The following is a 20,755-nucleotide window of genomic DNA, read 5'->3' as shown; positions in this document are numbered from 1 at the left end:
TCAGTGATAAATATTGTTAAAGATGTGGTGTCTTTCCTTCCTTCTATGACAATAACAGTCGGCTACCTTTCAGGTGTCTGCCTGGCCCACTGCCCTTTCCTTTCACGCTGCCCCCAATAATGCACCTACTGGGCTACACCCCTGTAGCAAGCAGGACGGAATGAGCCCTGCCCCTCTAACTATATCCAACTGGACAACAAGTGGTCTTGCCCACCCAAGCTGGGCCAATTCAGTTCTATGTCCAAGAAATTTGGAATAGCGTTACAGAGATTCTAGCCAGCCTCAACTGTTTTAACTGGGAGGTCCTGTTTGGGTCCCATGCAGCAGAGGAGAAAAAGCTGATGGGTGGAGAAAGTGATGAAGGAACTAATCAAGAGAGAATTGGAGAGCTTGGGACCCCAGGGGGCAGGAGAGAGTACTGCCCTGGTTCCTGGGAGCTCTCCACTTGCCACCTGGTGTCTGGAGACTCCTTGTGCCCCTGCTTTTTTTGCTTAAGCCGATTTGAGTGTTTATGTCAGCCAGATGGATCCCTCAAAAAATATAATGTACTTGATTTTACATAGTTAAGATGTTATTGTAGTTTTGTGACTTTTCTTTTAACATCTATCATAAATATATCTCCGTACCAACAAATATATTTCATAAATAGAATTTTTAATGGCGGTATGAGTCCAGTAAATGAAAGCACTAAAGTTATTAATCAGGCAAATATTTTTAAATATTTTGTTTGTTTTCAAGTGCTCACTGTTATGAATAATGTTGCAGAGTATAGTTTTGTCATCTTTGCCTTTATTTTGCATTGTCTCCTGAGGAGTGATTCCCAGGGAGTCGAATTATTGGGTATGGATATTTTTGAAATTGTTGTATTTATTTTCCATTTGCCTTAATCTTGGATTCTGGAATTTATTTAAATGATTACTGGGATTATGTCTCAGGGAAAAATCTCTAAGTGTTAGAATGTATGGATAAAAAGCTCATCTTCAGGGGCCGGCCCCATGGCTGAGTGGTTGCGTTCACGCGCTCTGCTTCAGCAGCCCGGGGTTTCACTGGTTCCCATCCTCGGCTTGGACATGGCGCCGCTCATCGGGCCATGCTGGGGCAGCGTCCCACATAGCATAGCTGGAAGCACTGACAACTAGAATACACAACTGTGTACTGGGGGGCTTTGGGGAGAAAAAGAAGAAAAAAAAAAGAAGATTGGCAACTGTTGTTAGCTCAGGTGCCAATGTCTAAAAAGAAAAAAAAAAGCTCATCTTCAGAAAAATTTGGGGGATTTTGCCCATCTTTATAAGTGCATAACCAAATAAGACTTGAAAGGCCAGATGAGCAGATTTTAGAATGGTCAACACGTTACTTTGGGGCTGTGACATCCTTATTTCATCTCAATGATGAAACTTGAAATGGGATCAGAGATGAAATGAAGCAACGAAAGAATCTGGTTCAAATGAAACATTTGAAAAAAGAAGCAGAGGAGAAGCACCATTTGTCACGAAGTGTGCCTGTGAAGGGGTTCAGAGTGTGCTACCCCAAAACATGCCGCTTTGGCATAGGGCATATTTTGAGCTGAAGGCAATTAAGAAAAGGCATCCGCGGGAAAAACGCTCTGCATTCTGCCTCTTACCAGGAAGGGAAGGAGGATTCTTCATCACTGGAGACAACTCTAGACTCTTATCAGCCTGGAGCTGCTACCAGAGGAATCTACACAACAAACCTCACTAAAACAACCGGAACCTTCCGTTACTTTCCCCTCATATGTTTACCTTCCCACAGTTTGCTGCCCACCCCTCCCCCCCAGCTTTATTGCAGTATAATTCACAAATAAAATTGTAATATATTTAAAGTGTACAGCATGCTGATTTTGATATACACATACATTATGAGAGGATTTCCACCATTGAGTTCCACCATCATTTCACGTATTTCCTCCCCCTGACCCCCCCTTTTTTGGTTAGAACACTTAGGTTCTACTCTCTTGGCAAATTTTGATTAAACAATACAGTATTATGAACTATAGTCACCATGCTATGCGTTAGATCTTTAGACTTTATTCATCTTATAACTAAAAGCTCATACCCTTTTACCAGCCTCTTCTTGCTTCCCCCACCCCCCAGCCCTTGGCAACCACCATTATAATCTCTGTTTCTATGAGTTTGACTTTTTAAATTTTTAAATTATTTTTTAGATTCCACATGTAAGTGATACCATGCATTGTCTTTCTCTGTTTGGCTTATTTCAGTTAGCAAAATGCCCTCCAAGTTCATCCATGTTGTCGCAAATGGCAAGATTTCCTTTTTTTTCAGGCTGAAAATATTCTATTTTACGTATGGATGTGATAAAGGCTTTCTTATTTGGATGCCTTTCATTTCTTCTACTTGCCTAATTGCACTGCCTAGGATGTCCAGTGTTATGTTGGATAAAAGTGGTGAGAGTGGGCATCCTTGTCTTGTTCTTGATCTTTCAGCTTTTTACTGTTGAGTACGATGTTAGCTGTGGGCTTGTCATGTATGCTGAGGTACATTCCTTCTATACCCTGTATATATATATATATACGCACACACACACACATATATATGCGTATGTATACATATATGCATATGTATATATACAGTTATGTGGTACAGAATGACGGGAATACATTTTGAGGAATGCATAGTTAGGTGATTTCATTGTTATATGAACATCATAGAGTGTACTTACACAAACCTACATGGTATACGCTACTACACACCTAGGCTATATGGTACTAGTCTTATGGGACCACCATCATATATGTGGTCTGTGGTTGATCAAAATGTTGTTATGGGGCATATAACTGTATGTCACATTTTCTTTATGCATTCATCTGTTGATAGACACAAGTGGTTTCTACATCTTGGCTATTGTGAATAATGCTGCAATGAACATGGGAGTACAGATATCTCTTTGAGATAGTGATTTTGTTTCCTTTGGATATATATACACAGAAGTGGGATTACTGGATCTCATGTTAGTTGGATTTTTAGTTTCTTGAGGAACCTTCATACTGGTTTCCGTAGTGGCTGTACCAGTTTACATTGCCAGCAACAGTGTGCCAATGTTCCCTTTGCTCCACATCCTCATCATCATTTGTTATCTCTTGTCATTTTGATATAAACATCCTAATAGACAGGTGAGGTGATATCTCATTGTGGTTTTGATTTGCATTTCCCTGATGATTAGTGATGATGAGCACCTTTTCATGTACCTGTTGGCCATTTGTATGTCTTCTTTGGAAGAATGTCTATTCAGGTCCTTTGCCCATTTTTTAATTGGGTTATTTGTTTTTTCACTATTGAGTTGTATGAGTTCCTTGCATATTTCGAACATTAAACCATTATTGGATATGTGGTTTGCAAATATTTTCTCCCATTCCATAGATAGCCTTTTCATTTTGTTGATGATTTCCTTTGCTATGCAGAAGCTTTTTAGTTTGCTACAGTCCCACTTGTTTATTTTTGTTTTTGTTGCATTTGCTTTTGGTCTTAAATCCAAAAAATCATTGCCAAGACCAATGTCAAGGATCTTACGCCCTGTGTTTTCTTCTAAGAGTTTTGTGGTTTCAGGTTTTACATTTAAGTCTTTAATCTACTTTGAGTTGAGTTTTGTGTGTGGTATAAGGTAGGGATCAAGTTTCATTCTTTTGCACGTGGATGTCCTGTTTCCTAGCACCATTTATTGAAGAGACTATCCTTTCTGCATTCTATATTCTTGGCTTCTTTCTGAAAGTTAATTGACCATATATGCATGAGTTTAATTTTGGGCTCTCTATTCTGTTCTTTTTTTTTTTTTTTTTGAGGAAGATTAGCCCTGAGCTAACTACTGCCAATCCTCCTCTTTTTGCTGAGGAAGACTGGCCCTGAGCTAACATCCATGCCCATCTTCCTCTACTTTATATGTGGGATGCCTACCACAGCATGGTGTGCCAAGCAGTGCCATGTCCACACCCGGGCTCCAAACCAGCCAATCCCGGGCCGCCAAAGTGGAACGTGCACACTTAACTGCTGTGCCACCGGGCCGGCACCTCTATTCTGTTCTGTTGATCTATGTGTTTGTTTTTATGCCAATACCATATTGTTATGATTACAATATTTTATTATAGCTTCGTAGTATAGTTTGAATTCAGAAAGTGTGATACCTCCAGCTTTGTTCTTGCTCAAGATCGTTTTGGCCATTTGGGGTCTTTTTTGGATCCATACAAACTTTAGGATTGTTTTTCCTACTTCTGTGAAAAATGCCATTGGAATTTTGATAGAGATTGCATTGCATCTCATGGCTTTGGGTAGTATGGACATTTCAACAATATTAATTCTTCTAATCCATGAACATGGAATATCTTTCCATTTATTTCTGTCTTCTTCAATTTCTTTCATCGGTGTTTTATAGTTTTCAGTACAGAGATCTCCTTGTTTAAATTTATTCCTAGGTATTTTATTCTTTTTGATGTTATTGTGAAAGGGATTGTTTCCTTGATTTCTCCTTCCAATACATTTTTGTTAATGCACAGAAATACAACTGACTTTTATATATTGATTTTGTATCCTGCAACTTTGCTGAATTTGTTTATTAGGTCTAACAGTTTTTTGGAGGCATCTTTAAGGTTTTCTACACATGTCATCTGCAAACAAACAATTTTACTTCTTCCTTTCTTATTTGTATACCTTTTATTTCTTTTTCTTGCCTAATTGCTCTGGCTAGGACTTCCAGTGTTATGTTAGATAAAAGTGGCAAGAGTGAGTATCTTTGTTCCTGATCTTTCAGCTTTTTGCTATTCAGTATGATGTTAGCTGTGGGCTTGTCATATATATGGCTTTTATCATATTGAGATACATTCCTTCTGTACCCAATTTGTTGAGAGTTTTTATCATAAAAGGGTGCTAAATTTTGCTAAATTCTTCAGATGCGTTTATTGAGATGATCATATGATTTTCATCCTTTATTTTGTTACTGTGGCATATCACATTGATTGATTTGTATATATTGAAACATCCTTGCATTCCAGGGTTAAATTTCACCTGATCATGGTCTATGATCTTTTTAATGTACTGCTTAATTCAGTTTGCTAATGTTTTGTTGAGGATTTTTACATCTATGTTCATCAGGGATATTGACCTATGATTTTATTTACTTGTAGGTTACTTGTCTGGCTTTGGTGTCTGGGTAATGCTGGCCTTGTAAAATGTATTTGAAAGTGTTCCCTCTTCTTGAATTATTTTGGCAGAGTTTGAGAAGGATTGGTATTAATTCTTATTTAAATGTTTGGTAGAATTAATCATTAAAGCCATCTAATCCTGGACTTTTATTTGTTGGGAGGTTTCTGAGTACTGATTAAGTCTCTTTACTGGCAATTAGTCTACTCAGATTTTCTATTTCTTCATGATTTGGTGTTGGTAAGTTGTATGTTTCTAGGAATTTATCCATTTCTTCTAGGTTATCTAATTTGTTGGCATATAATTATTCATAGTAGTTTCTTATGATTCTTAGTATTTCTATATCTTCAGTTGTATTGTCGTCTTTTTCATTTATGATTTTATTTATTTGAGTCTTCTTTTTTCTTAGTTAGTCTAACTAAAAGTTTGTCACTTTTGTTTATCTTTTAAAAAAACCAGCTCTTAGTCCCTATGATCTTTTAAAAATCATCTTTCTAGTCTCTATTTCATTTATTTCTGCTCTGATCTTTGTTATTTCCTTCCTTCTACTAAATTTGGGCTTATTTTATTCTTCTTCTTCTAGTTCCTTGAGGTGTAAAGTTAGGTTGTTAATTTTAGGTCTTTCTTATTTCTTTTTTTTCCCAAGTTTTTTCTTTTTATTTATTTATTTATTTATTTGAGGAAGATTAGCCCTGAGCTGACATCTGCTGCCAATCCTCCTCTTTTTGCTGAGGAAGACTGGCCCTGAGCTAACGTCCATGCCCATCTTCCTCTACCTTATATGTGGGATGCCTGCCACAGCATGGCTTGACAAGTGGTGTGTATGTCTGCACCCGGGCTCCAAACCAGTGAACCCCAGGCTGCCAAAGCAGAACATGTGAACTTAACTGCTGTGCCACTGGGCTGGCCTCCTTTCTTCTTTCTTTTAGTTTTTTAATTTAATTTTTGTTGCATTAATGATAGGTTACAATCTTGTGAAATTTCAGTTGTACATTATTGTTTGTCAGTCGTGTTGTAAGTGCACCCTTTGTGCCCACCCTCCACCCCACCTTTTCCTTGGTAGTCACTAATCTGTTCTCTGTCTGCATTTTTAAATTTTTCGTATGAGTGAAGTCATACAGAGATTGTCCTTCTCTATCTGGCTTATTTCACTTAACATAATTCGCTCAAGTTTCATCCATGTTGTTGCAAATGGGACGATTTTGTTCTTTTTTACTGCTGAGTAGTATTCCGTTGTGTATATGTACCACATCTTCTTTATCCAGTCATCTGTTGATGGGCACTTAGGTTGCTTCCACATCTTGGCTATTGTAAATCATGCTTCAGTGAACATTGGGGTGCATGGGACTTTTGGAATTGCTGACTTCAAGCTCTTTGGATAGATACCCAATAGTGGGATAGCTAGATCGTATGGTAGTTCTATTTTTAATTTTTTGAGGAATCTCCATACTGTTTTCTGTAGTGGCTGCACCAGTTTGCATTCCCACCAGCAGTGTATGAGGGTTCCTTTTTCTCCACAACCTCTCCAACATTTGTTACTATTTGGTTCAGTTATTTTTGTTGTTCTAATGGGTGTAAGGCGATATCTTAGTGTAGTTTTGATTTGCATTTCCCTGATGATCAGTGATCATGAACATCTTTTCATGTGACTATTGGCCATCCATATATCTTCTTTGGAGAAATGTCTGTTCGTGTCTCCTGCCCATTTTTTGATAGGGTTTTTTGATTTTTTGTTGTTGAGTTGTGTGAGTTCTTTATATATTATGGATATTAAACCTTTGTTGGATGTATGACTTGCAAATATTTTTTCCCAGTTAGTGGGTTATTTTTTGTTTCAATCCTGTTTTCATTTGCCTTGAAGAAGCTCTTTAGTCTGATGAAGTCCCATTTGTTTATTCTTTCTATTGTTTCCCTTCTCTGAGAAGGCATGGTGTCTGAAAAGATCCTTTTAATACTGATGTCAAAGAGTGTACTGCCTACATTTTCTTCTAGAAGCCTTATGGTTTCAGGTCTCACCTTTAGGTCTTTGATCCATTTTGAGTTTATTTTGGTGAATGGTGAAAAAGAATGGTCAATTTTCATTCTTTTGCATGTGGCTTTCCAGTTTTCCTAGCACCATTTATGGAAAAGACTTTCTTTTCTCCATTGTATGCCCTCAGCTCCTTTGTCGAAGATTAGCTGTCCACAGATGTGTGGTTTTATTTCTGGGCTTTCAATTCTGTTCCATTGATCTGTGCACCTGTTTTTGTACCAGTACCATGCTGTTTTGATTACTGTAGCTTTGTAGTATGTTTTGAAGTCAGGGATTGTGATGCCTCCAGCTTTGTTCTTTTTTCTCAGGATTGCTTTAGCAATTCGGGGTCTTTTGTTGCCCCATATGAATTTTAGGATTCTTTGTTCTATTTCTGTAAAGAATGTCATTGGGATTCTAATTGGGATGGCACTGAATCTGTAGATTGCTTTAGGTAGAATGGACATTTTAACTTGTTTATTCTTCCAATCCATGTACATGGAATGTCCTTCCATCTCTTTATGTCATCATTCATTTCTTTCAGAAAAGCCTTATAATTTTCATTGTATAGGTCTTTCACTTCCTTAGTTAAATTCACCCCAAGATATTTTATTCTTTTTGTTGTGATTGTGAATGGTATTGTGTTCTTGAGTTCTTTTTCTGTTAGTTCATTATTAGAGTATAGAAATGCTACTGATTTATGCAAACTTTGCTGTATACCCTGCAACTTTGCTGTAGTTGTTGATTACTTCTAAAAGTTTTCCAATGGATTCTTTGGGGTTTTCTATATATAAGATCATGTTGTCTGCAAATGGCGAGAGTTTCACTTCTGCCCTCCCTATTTGGATTCTTTTTATTCCTTTCTCTTGCCTAATTGCTCTGGCAAAAACTTCCAGTACTATGTTAAATAAGAGTGGTGATAGAGGGCATCCTTGTCTCGTTCCTGTTTTCAGGGGTATGGTGCTCAGTTTTTGCCCATTGAGTATGATGTTGACTGTGGGTTTGTCATATATGGCCTTTATTATGTTGAGATAGTTCCCTTCTATCCCCATTTTGTTCAGAGTTTTTATCATAAATGGCTGTTGGATCTTGTCAAATGCTTTCTCTGCATCTATTGAGATCATCATGTGGTTTTTATTCCTCAGTTTGTTGATGTGGTGTATCACGTTGATTGATTTGTGGATGTTGAACCATCCCTGTGTCCCTGGGATGAATCCCTCTTGATCATGATGTATGATCCTTTTGATGAATTGCTGAATTATGGTTACCAAAGTTTTGTTGAGACCTTTTGCATCTATGTTCATCAGCGATATTGGCCTGTAGTTCTCCTTTTTCATCCTGTCTTTGTCAGGCTTTGGTATCAGCATGATGTTGCCCTTGTAGAATGTGTTAGGATCCTTTCTTATTTCTTAATGTAGGTATTTATCACTACAAATTTCCCTCTAAGAATTGCTTTTGCTGCATCCCATAAGTTTTGGTATGTTGTCTTTCCATTTTCATTTATCTCATGATATTTTTTGATTTCCCTTTTGATTTCTTCTTTTAAGCTTCTGCTTTAAAGTTAAAAGTTAAAAGTCTTTAACTTTTGAAAATTGACTGCTATTCTTTTTTGTTTAATTAAAAAAATTTTTTTCTTCTTCTTCTCCCCAAAGCTCCCCAGTACATAGTTGTATATTCTAGTTGTAGGTCCTTCTGGTTGTGCTATGTGGGACAACACCTCAGCATGCCTTGATGAGCAGTGCTAAGTCCACACCCAGGATCCAAACTGGTAAAACCCTGGGCTGCTGAAGCAGAGCACACAAGCTTAACCACTTCTCCTTGGGGCTGGCCCAACTTTTGAAAATTTAATTACAATGTATCTTGGTGTGGATCTCTTTGGATTCAACTTATTTGGAACTATATGGACTTCCTGGTTCTGGATGCCTATTTCTTAACCCAGGTTAGGGAAGTTTTTAGTCATTATTTCTTTGAATAAGCTTTTTACCCCTTTCTCTCTCTCTTTCCTTCTAGGACCCCTATAATGCATATATTGGTCTGCTTGATGTGACCATTTACACAAAAGCATCATATGTTCTCTGGCTGGGCCAGTTCTAGAAACTCCATGGGACTTATATTCCATGATTCCCTTAAGCTATTTTCACTCTTTTTCATTTGTTTTTCTTTTGTTTCTGTGATTGGATGAATTCCACTGCCCTGTCTTTGAGTTCATCATCTTCTCTTCTACTTGATATAGTTTGATGTTGAACCTCTCTTGCATTTCAGTTCAGTTACTGTTTTCTTCAGCTCTATGATTTGTGTTTGGTACTTTTTAATACTTTTGATCTCTTTCTTGAAATTCTCACTTTGTTCATGCATTGCTCTCCTGACCTCTGTGAGCACTTTTATGACCATTATTTTGAACTCTTCATGAGGTAAATTACTGATCCCCATTTCATTAAGATCAATTTCTGGAGATTTATCTTCTTTTGTTTGGAACATATTCCTTTGTTTCTTCATTTTCCTTGACTCCGTGTGTTGGTTTCTGTGAACTAGAAAAAGCCACCACCTCTTGTAGTCTTGACAGACTGGTTTTATGTAGGAGATGGACCTTATCAATCAGCCTGAACTGAGCTCCTGGTTGCCTCTTAAAGCTTTGTGACTTTCCAAGCTTTTGTCTTTGTTCTTAGTCGTTCCCAGTAGTTGTTAGTTGTGCCAAGACCTGTCAGCGTCCCAAAGGGGAGGATTGCAGTCAACACCTAGAGGCAGACTGATTAGCTGGGCCTTCAGGCAGCTTGGAAAGTATGCAGTCAAACCACTTATAGGGAGAAACTGGGAGGTGGATGTTTTTGTCTGCTCCCCCTGGCTAAGTTCATGTGTATAGCTCATAACGGATGCTCCTGTGCTCATTTAACGCTGCTTCTTTGCTTGCAGTAGTCCTGTGGGACTCATTAACACAAGCTCTGTTGGCTATCATAGCGAGCCATCTGTCTTTCAGGTGCAAGCCTAAAATTTGGGGTGCTATATATGAGGACAGGTTCCTTCCAGGGAGATACTGGCAACTTGGTTTTACTGTTGGAGTGAGCAGGAGGGAGAAGACAGGGCAAGTGCCCACTGGCTCTTTCAGATTCTGGTAAGGATCACAGTTAGCATCTAGATGTATGCTAATTAGAAGCCCAACCCTCAGGCAGCAGCTTGTAAAGTAAGTAGTCTGATCGCTTCCTGAGAAAGATTGGGAGATGGGCATTTTTGCCTGCTCTTTCTGCTCTGAACCCTGGGGTGATAGTCATGGGTAGTGCTCATGTGCTCATTAATAACTGCTTCTTTGTTTCCTATAGTTGTGTAAATGTATTATTCTTTTGTTAAGATGCTACATAAGCCCCAGTTCTAACCACCAGTTTGCATTACTCATCACCAAGTTTCTCCTACATTTATGCGAGCTGTATGTTTTAATAAACTTCTGCTTGTTTTTCTCTTGTTAAGCTGTCTAATTTGCCAGCCAGAGAATCTAGGAGGGTCAAGGAAAAAGTTTTTTTCTTCCCCTACACCTGTAAGGTAATGCTGTAACTTGTGGTTAGGGTGTTTTGGTGAACACAAAATAATAGAAGGAACTGAAGTGATGGTGTTGGAGGTTGCTACAATTGGCCCAGCTAGAGAGAAGACAGATGTTGCTTTTGGTACAGAGATCACACTGGCACAGAGGCAGAATATAATTGTGATAGAGGGTTTAAATTACCTTGACTTCCTTTAAACACTCCTGATAAACAAACAGAATCTCTAACTTGATGCTAATGGCATGTCTTAAGTAAAAGGAAGCAATGGTGATAAATGTTTTCTACACTTGAATCTGACACTAGGCAAAGAGGAACTGGTTAGTTTACTAGAAGCAATGGAAACTTTGGGAGAAAGAATTAATGTTCACCTTAATGTAGAATTTATAATCATTAAGATAGAATTCTGGGGCTCAATGGGCATTATCTTTTAGAGTAAAGATAGGCATGCTTTCACGGCCAGAGACATGACATGGCCAGAGGCTCCAAAGAGGCATAATAATAATAGCTAACATTTTACTGAGATTTTACCAATTGTCAACTCAGTTATGTAGTAGATACTTATTGTTATGCCCATCTTACAGATGAGGACATTGAGGCACAGGGGAGTTGAGTAAAATTGCCTAAGGTAACACAACCACAGGTGGCAAAACTGGGATTTGAGGAAGCCCAAGCAATCAATCTTCAGAGTTCAGGAACCTAACCAGTAAACCTGACCATCGTCCTAATACTGTACAGATGGATCCCTGATTATTGATACTCTTCATCGTTTTGATTTTCTTGACTAACTTTTACTGCAGTTTGACCTTGCTGTAGGGAAAAACTGGAAGCTTATGAAACGGGCAAGAGAGATTGCTGGATGTGCTTTCAATGGGATACTGGAAACTTTGGGGATTATTTGATTTTATAGACAGGCGCACCTTTGTTGACTTTTGATTGGGCTATTTTACAAATCTGTAGAGACAGAAGTTGGCTTATAGGAAAGTGATAGTAATGCAAATAATTCCCTCCATTTAAATGCAAATTTTCTCTCGTGGAATGCAATAGCTTCGGATATTGACCGGTTTTTCCAGTTTTGCCTCTATTTATAAATTCATTTCAGCATTTCTTATTTAACTATAAATGTACAGTAGTTTGAGTTCTCCTTCGAACTGGTTGTAACATTTTACTGGTTCCACCATTAATTAATGAGTTAAATAAAATGTTTGACACATATTCTTTTATATTATGTGAGAGTTGGCAAAGATTTCTCCTTGACCAAACTCTAGCCAGGCTCTCCTGAGCCCTTTCTTGACTAGGCTTCACCTTGTCCTATAAAGACTTGAACAGGCGCTGGCCCAGTGGCAGAGTGGTTAAGTTTGTGCACTCCTCTTGGGCGGCCCAGGGTTCAGTGGTTCGGATCTTGGGTGTGGAGCTATGCATCACTTATCAAGCCACACTGTGGCAGCGTCTCACATGGAAAGACTAGAGGGACTTACAACTAGGATATACAATTATGTACTGGGGCTTTGGGGAGAAAAAAAAAAGGAGGGGGATTGATGATGAATATTAGCTCAGGGCCAATGTTAAAAAAAAAAGACTTGCACAAAACACTAACATAATTTCTAATTACATATGGCCACATCTCTAGGATGACCCTAGTCCCTCTTAAAGTGTCTGCTTGAGAAAACGCAAGGCTGCCAAAACAATTTACTATTTGTTCGAGCCAATGCCTGAATGTAGAGTCCCTGTCTCCTGGTCTCTGTGGGAGGGTAGGAGCCTGACAAACCCATATGGTTTCACATGGACCAATCTCCCCTTACAGCTTTTGGTAATATATTACTCCACTGACTCTACTGAACTCCTGCTCACCCCCTCCCTAATCCCTCATTCTCCCTTTTTATTTATTTTATTTAATTAATTCTTTTTTATTAAGATTATGATAGATTACAGTCTTGTGAGATTTCAGTTGTACATTATTGTTAGTCATATTGTGGGTACACCGCTTCACCCTTTGTGCCCTCCCCCCACCCCCCCTTTTCCCTGGTAACCACTGATCAGTTCTCCTTGTCTATATGTTAACTTCCACCTATGAGTGGAGTCATATAGAGTTCGTCTTTCTCTGTCTGGCTTATTTTGTTTAACATCATACCCTCAAGGTCCATCTATGTTGATACGAATGGAACAATTTTGTCCTTTTTTATGGCTGAGTAGTATTCCATTGTGTATATATACCATATCTTCTTTATCCAATCATCAGTTTCTGGGCATTTAGGTTGGTTCCACGTCTTGGCTATTGTAAATAATACTGTGATGAACATAGGGGTGCATGGGACTCTTGGGATTGCTGATTTCAGGTTGTTAGGATAGGTACCCAGTAGTGGGATGGCTGGGTCATAGGGTATTTCTATTTTTAATTTTTTGAGGAATCTCCATACTGTTTTCCATAGTGGCTGCACTAGTTTGCATTCCCACCAACAGTGTATGAGGGCTCCTTTTTCTCCACAACCTCTCCAACATTTGTCACTCATGGTTTTGGATATTTTTGCCAATCTAACGGGTGTAAGGTGATATCTTAGTGTAGTTTTGATTTACATTTCCCTGATGATTAGTGATGATGAACATCTTTTCATGTGTCTATTGGCCATACTTATATCTTCTTTGGAGAAATGTCTGTTCATGTCCTCTGCCCATTTTTTGATTGGGTTGTTTGTTTTTTTGTTGTTAAGCTGTGTGAGTTCTTTGTATATTATGGAGATTAACCCTTTGTCGGATAAGTAGCTTGTAAATATTTTTCCCAATTAGTGGGCTGTTTTTTTGTTTCAATCTCCCTCATTCTCCCTTTAAAAGGCCAGGTCACTCTTGTACAAATCCAAGTTCAGTTCAGTTAGTGATAGACTCTTTTCTCTATTTCAACACTATATGACTGATTAAAATATGTCCTTACCACTTTAACTAGGGTCTGGCTCTGTTTATCTTTCACAGTCATGATTTTACCTTTAAAAAAAATTCTCTCCTAACATTGGTTAAATTACTTAAATTCTCTGCCCCTCATGTCCCCTTCAGGCTCTTCTTTGATGTCTGCTTAATTGTTGAGAGGCAGGTGGAGAGAGAACTCAGGTTCTGTTATTGATTGCGTTTTAATTAATGGCTCAGTCATTGACACATTTGCAGAGCATACAAGGATAATACAGCGTAGTAGTTAAAGGCTCAGGCTCCACAGGCGGTTTGGAGTTGAATCCTGATTCTGCCTCTTACGGGATGAGGGGTAGGAGAGAGGGATCTGGAGAAGGAAGGAAAGGGAAGATGCTGATTTTGAGGAAGTTCTTGGATGAGCTCTCACTTTAAAAGCACATATACAAAAGACGTCCAAGGGAGGTTCTAAAGACAAAATTGTTCTGTCACTTGTTAAAACACTAAGTCAGGCCATTTTCAGGGCTATTGCAATAGGTATAGGGACTAGAGCAGTGGGGTTCTGCAGTAGGCCAGAGAGACCTGGCTTAGCTCTGAATTCAACAAGGAAAAGTGGGAATTCATAGCCAAGGATCAGGGTGGGAGTCAGTGGATGGAGGAAGCACTAGCGGTAAGGGGGATTCTGGCTAAACCAACTTCATAGGATTCTTGCTGAAGGCAGGCCAGGGGGACTGCACGTTACTTAGGGGATGGTTGGGGATGAAGAATTTGGTCAGCTCTCAAGGATGATCAGATATTAAGGGTGGGAGATTCTGCCTAAACTGACTTAGCAGGATTTTTGCTCAAACCGGGCTCTTGGAGAACACGCCCAAGGACAGGGCCTAGTTGGGATCAGAGGAGCCTGATTAAAGTTTGGTCAAGGAGAGAGTCTTCGTCAGTGGCTGTGACAAAAAGCAGATACGAAAGGGTGGAATAGGCCTGGAGTAAGTGTCTGACTGAGCCGAGGTTCTTGAAAATGTTAATAACAAAAGAAGGAATTTTTCAGATGCACTTACAACAACAGAAGGCAGAAAGAAAAGAGAGCCACTCTGACTCAGTTTGACTTCTCTACCAAGGAAAACAGTCTCAGGTGGAAACGACTTAGAGAAGCTGAAGCCTCAGATAAAGAGTAGATGGCAGGCGTGCGTTTAGCAGCTTTAAGCAAACCTCAGGTCCAGTTCAGGGAGAGCCAGGCCGCCGTGGAGTGGTGCCTGATGACTGGAGATGACTTGCACAGTTTTCAGGGAGTTGGCAGGTCTCAAAAGACCTCACACTGGTGCTCATTCCCTGCAAAATCCTACAGCAGATTATTAAGTGGATGATTTACGTACTGTTAGAATGAAGAACTCCACGTGTTCCCTGAGAGTCGGCCAGGTCAAGCTAATCCATCTCCCACAGATCAGGGCTGTCTTTCTTTGATGAAGTGCACCTTCACTCCAATGGGGTTGTTGGTAAAGATCTCATGAGAGGCATGTGAATGAGTTGGAGAATTGCAACGTAGATGATACTGTCGTTGCAAAACGTTTTGGATGGTTTCTCATTTATCCTTGAAGTGTGCGCTGATGGGATGAATGAAGGGCTTGACCTCTCTGGATTGTTTAGTCTTCCGTCTCCTTTCTTCCCCAGGTGTGTGAGCTTGGACAAATTGCTCAACTTCTCTGGCCCTCAATATTAGGTAAAAAATCCCTCAATCTCTAGCTGTCTATGACAACGTGAGTAATTGATTCAAATATGCCTGGAAGGATATAATTTACTTTTGAGTTCTGTCCTTGATTCTGTTTGATATTTTTTGTGATTGACTTAAATAATGGCAAGTTTATAGCTGATGCAAAGAGGTAGGAGAATGTATGGATAAGAGTTCAGGATCCAGAGTCAGACAACCCTGGATATGAAGCTTGGGTCTGTCCCTCCCTGATGGGATCTAAGCAAGTTTCGTAACTTGACTAGCTTTGATTTCCTATTCTCTTAAGTGCAAATAATAATAATAGTAATAATTGACTTTGTGTAAAGACTTAACTATATAAGATGCTACATGAAAAACGTTATCAGGGTGCCTTGCACAAAGTTAAGGCTCCAATAACTGTTAGCGGTTATTGTTCTATTATTGCTAAGCTGGGAGATATAACATCAGATTGCATTATGTTTCAAAATTATTGTAGGGTGAAACTCTGAGCTGAAACCTAGAATGTAGTAGGGCTCAACGAAAAGCCCACCATTTAGGATTATCTAATCAACTGCATGTGAACAGAATGGGACTGACCTGGCTTAAGAGTGGCTCATGTCAAAAGTGTTTCAGGTGACCGCCAACTCAATTTGAATCCTCAGTGTGGTGTGGCTTCCAAGAAAGCCGATATTGTCTTGGGCTGAGTTAATGGGAATGCAAAAGAAGCCATAGTGCCACTGTGCCCTTGTCCTGCTGAGGCGGGACATGCCTACAGAGCTATATTCAGTTCTGCCCTTGGGTTTTCTTACTGAAGAAGTGAAGCAGCAAGCGAGACTGCCTGAGTTCAAATTCCAGCTCTGCCGTTGGACTAGCTCTGTGAACTTGGGCATGTTATTTACCCTCTGTGTTTTTAATGCCTCTGCTTTCTCATCTGTAGAATGGGAATAATAGAACTTGCACCTGTCTCATAGGGCTGTTATAAGAATTCCATGGGATGTAAATGTAAATACATAGAGTGCGTCCAAAGATGTCTGGCTCATAGTAAATTGCTAAAGAAATGTCGTTGCTGCTGATGGTGCTGGTGGTACCATCATCACCATTCTAAGGAGGACATTGTCAGTGTCCCAACAGGACGTGATCAGAATGGTGATGCGTGCTGTATCAGTACAACAGGCAGAATATTGAATGAATTATCCTCCTCATAGCACCTGCCCCATCCCTGCTCCAAACACACAGACACCATTTCCTTGATATGGGCAGGGCTTCACCCTTTTGGACTCTTTCCTAATTTGGAATACTCAAGCTTATACCCTTTGTGGTCTCTATCACTAGATTTTAGAGATCATCTAGTTCAAGGCCCTCACTTTAAATATGCTCAAGGTCAAACAGGAAGCTAAAAACCAAGGTCCATAAGCCCATGTCCTATACTCTTTCTACTTACCACCTGCCTCCTTCCCCACATCTTTCAAACTGACTCAAATCCCACCTCTTCTTAGAAGCCTTTCCACATCTACCAAGTTGACTTGGGCTACTCTTGCCCCATAGCTACATGATAGCAAGTTTTGAACATTTATTATAGTACTTATCAGTCTTCTTTGTGTTGGAGTCCATTGTCCATGCCTCTGTCTTCACCTTTTGTGCCTGAAGAGCAAGGAGATAATTTATTCACTTTAGGATCCCACTTAGCACGTGCACAGTGCTTTGCATACATTTGGCCACCATGAAATGATCGTTTGCTTGGTTATTAAAGCTGTGTAATGTAGATTATTTATCCTAGAAGAGAGAAGACTTAGGGGAATGCAACCTGCTCTCAGGGAGAGGAAGGATAAGATTTGACTACTTAGCTCTAGAGAGCAGGATGAGAACCAGGGGCTAGAAGTCACCAGGGGGCAGCTCTGCTCTGGCTGTGGGGAGGGAATTCTTCACAATGACAGTCCTTTAATAAGGACACGGGTGCCTCATGAGTGAGGTTCCATCTGTAAACGTATTCAAGCAGAGGCTTGATGACCACTGTAGGATACATCCTTGAGATTTCCTGTTTGCTAGCTGCGTTTCATATCACCAAGATCTTGGTGTCACTTTGGGGTCCACATGTAGTTGCAGACACAGCAGATGCACGGGATGCCTGGTGTGCTAACAGGTTGAGACGGGGCCCAGCAGTGCCCAGGTAGACCTGGCTCTCTGTCAGGCTCATTCTTGGCTCTCACTAGTTCAGTGTGGAGAAGAGACTGTGCCTCCACCAAAAGCCAGCTCCTTTCCCCACTTCCTGTCTTTCTTGCAGTATCGCTTCCCTCCCCATTTCCCACCCTGCTCGTTGCTGTCCTGTGCACCCACAAGACCAGCTTCATGCTGAACTTGACAACAGCGAGAAGTCCTGAGTGTCTCCCAGCTGTATCCTGAAACCTCTCAGCTTAGCTTCAGGATATAGCATCATTCAAACCTTATCTCGCACTTCCATGTAATGGCCCCAAATCCACCTCTTCTATTCACTCAGCCCTGGAGCTGCAGTTTTTGTACTTTTTCTGGCCACTCTATTTCATTTTTAAATTCTGAGTTTAGCTATTCCTTTTCTGTTTGGATCCCAGATATACTTTTATAAGCTCCTGGTTGAAACCTTTCTGTTTTCACAGCCTCCTCACCAACAGGTAGGTACCCACTCCTCTAGTGTTGCTCTCAGGACCCTGTTTTCCCTTTTTTTGAGGTTTCTTTCCAAGACTCCTCCTCAGCCTCTGCATGCCAAGGCATTGACTGTGACCTCCTATTGACACTCGTGCCCCCAGGCCTACCTAGTTTTCTTTACAACACAGTTTTGCTTTCCCCTCTTGTCCCTGAGCACCTCTGTCATCTGGCTTACTCCTAAGGTTCTTGCTCAGAGAGCTCAGGTCAGTGGAATGTCTACCATTCACCAGCCTGACAAATTTACAGCCTCCAAAGCACCTTCCTTTACAACATTAAATTCTAGGCAACACCAAGAGTAAGAGTGGATTCTATTTCTAAGTTCATTTATAAGGGACGTGTATAGAACTCACATTTTTCCCTTGAAATAAGATTTTTCATGGTGGTTAGTTTTGCCAGTTCAGTCCAGGAGGGCCCATTTAACTTGTAGGATTGAGCTGAAGCACTAGAACTGTAAAATCTTTAGGAGAATAATAGTCATAGAGAGTACAATCACGGTGTGGAACAATGTTGCCACGGGAAAATATTTTCAGAATTCCATCTTGGAATCCTGTGTTTCCTTTAACTCTCTGCAGTTAGACTGAGCACGTCTCCCACCTCCACATTAAAGAAAAAAAAACTGCTTCCATTTATTGAGGGATTACTATGAACCAGGCAGTATAAACTCATTACGTGAGTGTTATTGTTTCATCCTCACATCAACACTGGGATGGAGCAATGTAGGTACTGCTATTATTCACCTTTTACAGACGAGGAAATAGAGGCCAAAATAACTGATCTCAGTGACCTTGGACAGGGATTCAGATAAAATAAAGTCTGGTGAGTGCTAGGAAAGAAACAGGAATTCTAGAAGATTGAAGGGGTGAGAAGAGAATCAGAGATGGGGCAGCAGATGGAATAAAGATTGGGTCAGGGCTGGGGAAGGTGGAGACAAGTGGCAGTGGGATGGTTTAGGGGTCGCTTGACTCGGTATGGGAAGTTTTTAGACATCATATCTTCTCTTCCCTTGTGACCCGTCTTTGGCAAAAGGGCTCTCAGATCCTGTGGAATGATCCATGAAACAATGGAGAGTAGCCACAGTCTGCTTATGAGGAGGAAGAAGAGTGGTAGCAGGTGTTTTTAATCCTGGAGGTGATCAAGGATGGTGTGGTCGAGTCCATCACAGCCCCAGCTCTTCATTGCTCCCTGTGTACGCGCCTGTAACTTTGCAGTGCCCTTCCATCATGAGTAGTGTGATCTGCCTTGTCCCTTGAGTCCGGGCTCAGTCATGTGACTTGCATCAGTCATCATGATGAAGCTCCGGATTGAGAGAGGTTTGTCCATTAGAGCTTGCTTTCTTGTGCGCCTCTTCTGTAGCCATGAGAACACATCCAGGCCTGCCTGCTGAGGATGAGTGATACATGGAGCGGAGTCAAGTTGCCCAGTTGATCTAGAGGAACCCAGCCTAGGTCAGCTGAAGCCCCCCCCCCCCCCCCCGGCACATGAGTGAAGCCAGCCAAGATCAACAGAGCCACCTGGTCTCTATCAGCTGAACTTTGTAGATTTATGGAAAAAAGTTTATTTTTGTGTGCCCTGAGTTTTTAAAAAAATTAACTTTTTAATTTGGAGATAATTATAGATTCACATGCACTTGAAAGAAATAATAAAGATCCCATGTACCATTTATCCAGTTTTTCTCAATGGTAACATCATGCAGAAGTATAATACAGTATTACAACCAGGATATTCACATCGATACAGTCAGGATACAGAATATTTTCATCACCATAAGGATCTTTCATGTTAACCTTTAGAGCTACAACTCCTTCCCTCTTGTTCCCACTCCCTCTATAACCCCTGGCTTATAACGACTAATCTGTCTTCTATTTCTATCATTTTGTCATTTCAAGAGTGTTATATAAATGAAATCATACAGTATGTAAGCTTTCAGGGTTGGTTTTTTTCACTCAGCATAGTTCTCTGGAGATTCATCTAGGTAATTGTGCCTATCAATACAGATGGTTCCTTTTTATTGCTGACTAGTATTCCAAGGTATGGCTGTAGTTACAGTTTGTTTTACCATTCACCTATTGAAGGACATCTGGATTATTTCCAGTTTTGGGCTATTATGAACAAAGCTGCTACAAACATTTGTATATAGATTTTTGTGCAAATGTTTAAGTTGTCATGTCTCTGAGATAAATGCCCATGAGCTCACTTGCTGGGTTGTATGGCAGTTACATATTTAGTTTTTTAAGAAACGACCAAATACTACCATTTTACATTCCCACCCGCAATACATGAGTGATCCTGTTTCTCTGAATCCTTGTCAGAATTTGGTGTCGTTACTGTTTATTTTAGCCAATCTGGTAAGTGTGTAGTGATTTCTCACAGTGGTTTTAATTTGCATTCCACTAATGGCTAATGATGTTGAACAGCTTTGCATATGCTTATTTGTCATCTGTATATCTTCTTTGGTGAAATGTCTCTTCAGGTGCTTTGTCTATGTTCTAACAGGATTGTTCGCTTTTTTACTTTTGAATGTTGAGAGTCTTTTATATGTTCTAGACACTAGTCCTTTGTCAGATATGTGGTTGGCAAATATTTTTCTCTCATTCTGTAGCTTGTCTTTTCATTCTCTTAACACAGTCTTCCACAGAGCAAAAGTTTTAAATTTTGAGGAAGTCCAATTTACAAATTTTTCTTTTTATAGATTGTGCTTTTGGTGTCTTTGCCAGGCTCTAGAGCCTGAATTTTTTCTCTCATGTTTTTTCCTAAATGTTTTATGGTTTACATTTTACAC

General features: G+C 40.0%; 1 protein-coding gene across 3 annotated transcripts in view; it reads right to left on the bottom strand.

Annotated features, from left to right (window-relative positions):
- Positions 1-18,436, bottom strand: part of BCL2L14 (BCL2 like 14) — a 40,983-nt gene extending 22,547 nt beyond the window's left edge. Inside the window, exons 1-2 of one of the 3 annotated variants that reach the window (XM_008513527.2) lie at positions 18,327-18,436; positions 16,880-16,938 (exon numbers count right to left, since the gene is read on the bottom strand). In XM_008513527.2, coding sequence (XP_008511749.1) covers positions 16,880-16,908 — 29 coding nt within the window. In that variant the 5' untranslated portion in view covers positions 16,909-16,938; positions 18,327-18,436. The remainder of the gene's footprint in view (positions 1-16,879; positions 16,939-18,326) is intronic. The other 2 variants (XM_070619116.1, XM_070619115.1) reach the window with 2 other exon arrangements.
- Between the last annotated feature and the right edge of the window lie 2,319 nt (positions 18,437-20,755).

Source organism: Equus przewalskii, chromosome 5, assembly GCF_037783145.1.
Source record: "Equus przewalskii isolate Varuska chromosome 5, EquPr2, whole genome shotgun sequence".
In the NCBI taxonomy this organism is placed as follows: domain Eukaryota; kingdom Metazoa; phylum Chordata; class Mammalia; order Perissodactyla; family Equidae; genus Equus; species Equus przewalskii.
The sequence above is the reverse complement of the archived record's forward strand: the minus strand, read 5'-3'. Positions and strand labels throughout refer to the sequence as shown.